The 6,000-nt window shown below is 52.7% G+C and overlaps 1 protein-coding gene across 8 annotated transcripts in view; it reads left to right on the top strand.

The window, feature by feature from the left end:
- AFAP1L2 (actin filament associated protein 1 like 2) overlaps positions 1-6,000 on the top strand; it is a 62,208-nt gene continuing 56,208 nt past the window's right edge. For all 8 annotated transcript variants that reach the window (XM_085582832.1, XM_085582831.1, XM_085582830.1 and 5 more), the window contains exon 1: positions 1-134. In XM_085582832.1, coding sequence (XP_085438958.1) covers positions 119-134 — 16 coding nt within the window. In that variant the 5' untranslated portion in view covers positions 1-118. The remainder of the gene's footprint in view (positions 135-6,000) is intronic.

Genomic DNA, 6,000 nt, shown 5'->3' with positions numbered 1-6,000 from the left:
GGCGGGGCGGGCCGGGCAGCCGGCGCGGCGGGGAGCGGCGGCTGCGGAGCGGAGCCGCGTCCCGGAGCCGTGTCCCGGAGCCCTCGCCAGTCGCCGGGCTGCGGTGCCGCTCATCGCCATGGAGAAGTACAAAGGTGAGGGGACGGGCGCGTCGCGCGTGTCCGTGTCCCGCTCGGGGACCGGCGGGGGGCTCTGGGGACCTGCGGTCTTTGGGGGGTGACGGACCCGCTGACACCGGACCCCGCGGAATGCGGTCCCCCCGCGTGGGAAGGCGGCGGAGGGATGCGGGGACAGCTCCCGAGGCGATGTTTCCCGAGAGCGGGACCGGGATCAGCTGCGGGGAAGGTCCCTGCGATGCGGCCCGAGCGCAGTGCCCGGGGCCGGCGGCGCGGGGGTCCCGCTCCGCGGAGGAGAAGGCGGATGGGTGCTGGGGACGGGAGCTGGCTCCCAGCGGAGGCGATCTCCGCCGCCGGGCCGCGGTCAGCTCGGGGATGGAGGGGGAGCAGTGCCCGCCGTGGGGCCGGGGCCGGGAGCGATGGGGAAGGTGCGGGGTGGCGCGGGCAGCTCCCACCCGGGGATGTGAAGTCCCTGCGTACCTGCCCCGGGCACCGGCTAGGAAGGGAAGGAGAAGGAGGGAGATGTGGGAACATTTCACGTTTTATCCGGTCCGGAGATCGGGACCTTTTCTTGCCACTTAAAAGCAGCGGCTTGTTGCGTTTGCTGGAGCCGCTCAGTTGTCTGACATTGCCCGTTCCCTCTTTCGTCCTAAGCCGCCCATCTGTGTGGACTTCCCACCCTGCCAGGCTGAACAATCACGGCGTTGAGTGTCCTGTTTTCTAAACGCAAATAGTTCTGGTGGTTAGGGAGAGGGAAGGTGAGCAGCTCCCAGCGTTCTCGCTGGCAGGTCTCATCCGGGCTGGCTGTCACCCACAGCCCATTTATTTCCCCTCAATCAATGGCTCTGGCGCTTCCTCCGCGATGCTGCGTGGTCATGAGCGCCGAGACTGGCGCATCTCAGAGCCGTGCTGCTGTGGGCACTGCTGGGTGCTTTTCAAACATGAGGCGGGAGGGATGGGATGAAGTGTCCGGGCACGGAGCGCTCGGATGTGTGCGGGTGCGCTTTGCTTTCTGCTCCTGCTGATGTGTAGAAACCTCCCCTGGAGGAGGCGGATCCACGCCTTGCGTAGCACGGAGTAAATTTCTGCGGTAAATTTTACCTGTTGAGAGGAAGCGGGACTCTCCTTGTAACTGCTGTCCTCCTCACGGAACTCGAACATTTAAATGGGGAACTTGGTCCTAAACAAATGTATTTCTGTCAGACCCCATTTATACTTATTACTGTCAAACCAGAAGGGTTTGCTGAGACCTCAGTCGATGTATTTGAGCTATTAGCTCATTTCCTAATGTTGAGGTATCATGTTGTGTGAAGTTAACTTTTGCCAGGACTGTGTGTTTTTTTCACTGTGCAATACTTTAGCATTCTGACAGGGCTGGCACTGTGCTGCCTGTTGCATTTTGATCCTTTTCCTCCTTACAACTGGTGCTTTACAGGCCTGATAAGCACAATAATAATACAGTGCAAAAGCGATCTTAAGGATTATATTACAAGTGAAATATTGTGTAGTTGGTTTGGGTTTGTTTGGGTTTTTTTTCTCCATCCTGGCAGAGTCTGCACAATTCCATTCAGTTCCAGTAGCAAAGCAGTAGATTCATTAAGATTCAGCTATGTTTTGTATATTGTCTTTTTAAATATGCACACTGCTCCCTCAGAGCAGCGGGGATGTTCTGCACATGTGTGATGAATAAATAGCGAGCACAACTGATGGCGGAGCCTTGCCAGTGCTTTTTTGTGCTGGTGCTGAAGGGTGTGGGAGTGGTAATGAGGCACTGCCAGCCCTGCGGGGCAGCCACAGGTGACAGCACAGCTGGGTCAGTGCATGGGAGGTGTCCCCAGTGTGGGGGGTGACTGCAGTCACCTGGAGCTGGTGAGGTGTGGGGGAAGGCTGGGCTGGAGGAGAACATGTGGGAGTTGGGAGCCTTGAGGAGCAGGTGGAGAGGGCAAGCAAGCGGGCTGTTACGAATAAGCACAGGGGATATGTGGGGATATGTGCCTGTTCTGGTGGGGATAACTTGTTGATGCCTCGCAATGGGAAGTCTTCATCCTTGCCACTAGCCAGGCAGAGTGCTTGTGCAGGAAAATCCTGTAATGATAGAGGTGGATAGACTTGAAGAGGGGTGTTGAGCAATGAATTGGTGTTCTGGGAAAACGAATTTGACTACAAAATCTGTCCTACTGCTTACGAAATTAAGTTTGCAAGCATCTATCCTTTAAACACGGGCAGGGATGTGCAATAATCCGGACTCTGAGGTGGCACGTGCAGGTTTCTCTGCTGTTTCAGTGGCAGGTGAAGCAGCCACAGGAATCTGGTTGGGTGGAGTGTGCAGAGCCAGGCAGGGTGGGAGGCCGGGGCTGGTGGCTGGCAGGGTGGCACTGCTGGAGTGGGAAGAGCTGGGGCTGTTGGACTTGCACGCTGGGAAGGGAAGGAGAGATTGTGAAACTCTCCTGGGAATGGGTTTCCTTTCCCAGCCACTGCAAATGAGGTCACAAAGCCAGCTGCACAGGGGGACACTGCTGCCTCTTGCCTCCTCTTAGGCTGTTGAAGCTCTGAAGGCTAATCGTGATGTGCACGAGGGGTTGGTTTTTTCCCTGCCAGGCTCCCCTAAAGAATGGCTGCTGTTGGTGAAGATTCTGTTTAGAAAGGAGCCTTTTCCCTGTGATTGGGGAGTGTGTGTGAGGCATGAAGAGCAACAGACCCAACAGCCCAAGGGGACAAGAGGGAGACCTGCAGAGAGCAGGTGTGACCAAGGGCGGTCACTGTACTGACAAGGACAGAGCTGCTGGTCTCTTGCTCCTCCTCTATTTCCTGTGAGCGCTCTCACCCCCTTCCCATGTGTTTTGCCTTTCAATATGGCAATGTCCCAACTTGTGCTCCCTGTTCTAGGGGCATTATTGCGTCTTGCCTGCTCCTTACCACGCTTGTCAGACATGGCTGGTTGGTCCATGACCAACCATGTGCAGACCTCGGGAGGGGAGGAGGTGCTGAGTGCACTGTAACTGCTGAGGGATGTGTTGGGGACATCTTCACTTGCCCTCCATCTCTGTCAAGTCCTCTCAGACTGACACCCTTGTCACTGCAGTCATGGGTGATGCAGCCCTATGCTCATAGTCTAAAATGTTAAATGATGTGAATGTGGAGAGTTTTGTAAGATAATTACTGTGTTTTAAATGTGTTAGAGGTTGAAATGGAAATCAGAGCAACTTCTAGCCTAGTTCTTCAAAGAGAAGTGTTTGGCATTCATGTTTTGCTATCTCTGTTGAGCAAAGATTCAAGCTTCACATTCCTTGTCAGAGGGTCCTTGGAAGTGTTTGCAGTGCTCCCCCAAGGAGAGGAACACTGTTTGCCCCTGAAGGAGAGGTTGTCTTCTTAACAGAAACCAACAGGTTAGTGTTGATAAGGAGTAAAATGGTGACTTGGTAGAAAGAAGTGTTTGCTTGCTAAGATAACATGTTTTAACTGGGAGGGGAAAGGGGTTGGGTCTGTTTAAGACTAGGGCATGTGTCCTTTTCCACATGTTCTTGCACATACAAAGGGATGTGCTTGGGGTTAGACTGAAAAGTGGAGACATGAATGAAAGACATGAGCCCTGGTAGCAATCTGAGGTGCTTTATAAACTGCTGGTAATCAGAGCTGGAAATGGATTGATTCATATGAACAGAATCTGGTCTGTCTACAGACATATGTGGTTTCTCCTCAGCTGATTGTCCACACAGCTGTTGTGTTTAACTCATTGTCTTGGTGTAGCAGCTAGAGGAAGTAGGGCAATGTACTGCTCTGTGCCAAGCCCAGTATAACTTCCAGCTGCTGTGCTGAGCCTTCTTTTAAATGCAGATGAAAATTAGTGTCATGCAGAACCTCATAACATACACAGTAACTCTCACTTATGTGACAGGGACCCTGGTTTGTTTTGGGGAATGGAATGGGGAGTAGGCAGCAGGAGTACCGAGTTATTTACTCTGCAGGGCTTGAGGACATGAATCCTTTTTCTCTGCAACTGAAACCACAGCCTGTCTCAAACATCTGCCATGCTTTCTTCTTAAAAGAAGGGAAGAAAGATAATAAAAGCTAGATCACAAGCTCTGAGCCTTTGGGCATCTGCTTTTGGAATGCTCTAGACAGAGCAAGAGCCCTTCCTTCACCTTTGTGTGTAAGCAAATCTAGTTCCCCTTCCTCCCCACACCTTCACCTCTCCTGGAAGCTGGCTCTGTGTGCCTGGCTGGGGGCTGGAGATACCCTGAATGAGGGAATTGTTCCTGGCTCCTCACTGATGGCTTTCACTGAACGCCCACAGCCCAGAATACAGGGAGTGTCTATGCAGAAATGCTTGTGCTGCTCTATGCTGGGGCACAGCTGGCTCTGTCAGCTCCCAGCAGCAAGGAGGGCTGGGGGCAAGCAGGCAGCTGGGCAGCTCGTGTCACCCAGGCTGTGCACCAAAGCAACACAGGCTTTAAAATCTGAATTCTGGACACCTGCTCAGCTGCATATTGTTCCTCAGTGTTTCCATCTCAACAAACAGTACATATGAAGGATTTAGTGACTTGTCTGAATCTCTTTAAGATTTCGTGGCCAATTCAGAACCCGAATCCCAAGCTCCATCAATGGCCAATGCTGTCCTTGCAACCATCCTCCCTAGATCATGGGAAATTAGGGATGCTGTTCTTTTTAGATGTCTTTGTAAACTCTAATTTGCTGTACGCTCTGGAAAGGCAGGATTCACGTAATGTAGGGAAGTGCATCTTCAGGCAATAGCAACCAAGAGCCCAGAGCTGTAGGGGACGTCTTGGGGAACCAAAACTAAGAGGTGCACCTATCATCAGAAGGGATGCAGAGCATTTGCACCTGGGGCATAGGTGTTCCTCTTTGAAGCTGTCTGGCTGAAGCACAGATCCAGACCCAGCAAGTGAATTGTGATCCTACAGTCACACAGCCAGTTTGATGACCTGCATATTATTGTTTACTTCATCGTGGAAGTTGAGTCATTTGTGCTTTTCTTTTGGGTCAACAGACAAGACAGACTGGTCGTGTCTGTGCTGCAGCCTGTCAGCACAGCTCTGGGTCAGAGATGTGTCTGACAGGGTCTTGTTCCAAGGAACTGCTGGTGCAGGTGTTCATACAGCCACTTTCTGGGCAGGAGCTGTGGGGTGGTGGTGGATTGGGAAAAAGTGTCAGTGAACTGGCAAATTCCCTGGCAGTAGCTGAGAGAAGGCATTTCCATTGTAAGAGCTGTGCTGCCCTGTGAAGAAGAGGGATTAAATTTGGGAACTTCTTGCTGCGTGCTATGACACATGGCTAAAAACCTGTTCAGAAGTGTTCAGTAGGAATCCACCAATCCCCTGGCACCCGACATTCTTTTTTTACTTTTTTTTGGATAAAATTGCTAGATTTACTTGAATCCAGGGAGCAGAGCTTTAGGAGGGAAAAGCCTCCAAAACAAACAGGAGTTGCTGAGGGTGGCCAGAGGAGCGGGGCCTCAGCGAAGCCGAGTGCAGCGGGGCTGGAATGGTACCCAGCTGGGACAGGGCACAGCCCAGCTGCAGCCACCAGAGCCTTTGCCTTGGGGCTGCTGGGCCAGGCTGGCAGAGCAGCCCTTGCTTGGGGAGCTGGGAGCGGGGCAGTTCCTGCCTTAGGCCTGGGAAATGCGCTGGGTTGGTCTGAAGTTCAAAGGACAAGGGCCAGGACTTATTTTAATACATTTCCCCTCCGCCCCTCCGCTGACCTATCGCTTTCTCCGTGGGCAAAATTCCATAGAAAGCAAGCCTGAGGATGGTTTGGGGCATGGCAATGTTGTCTTTGGTTGTAAACAGCTCTGTCTGGAAGTAAATATCTCAGAATTATGGGGTCAGACTGAAACTCCCACGTAACATACAGACTTGGCCACTTG

This window comes from Lonchura striata, chromosome 6 (assembly GCF_050655825.1).
Source record: "Lonchura striata isolate lonStrDom1 chromosome 6, ASM5065582v1, whole genome shotgun sequence".
NCBI classification, from domain to species: Eukaryota; Metazoa; Chordata; class Aves; order Passeriformes; family Estrildidae; genus Lonchura; species Lonchura striata.
This window is presented reverse-complemented; position numbering and strand designations above follow the sequence as displayed.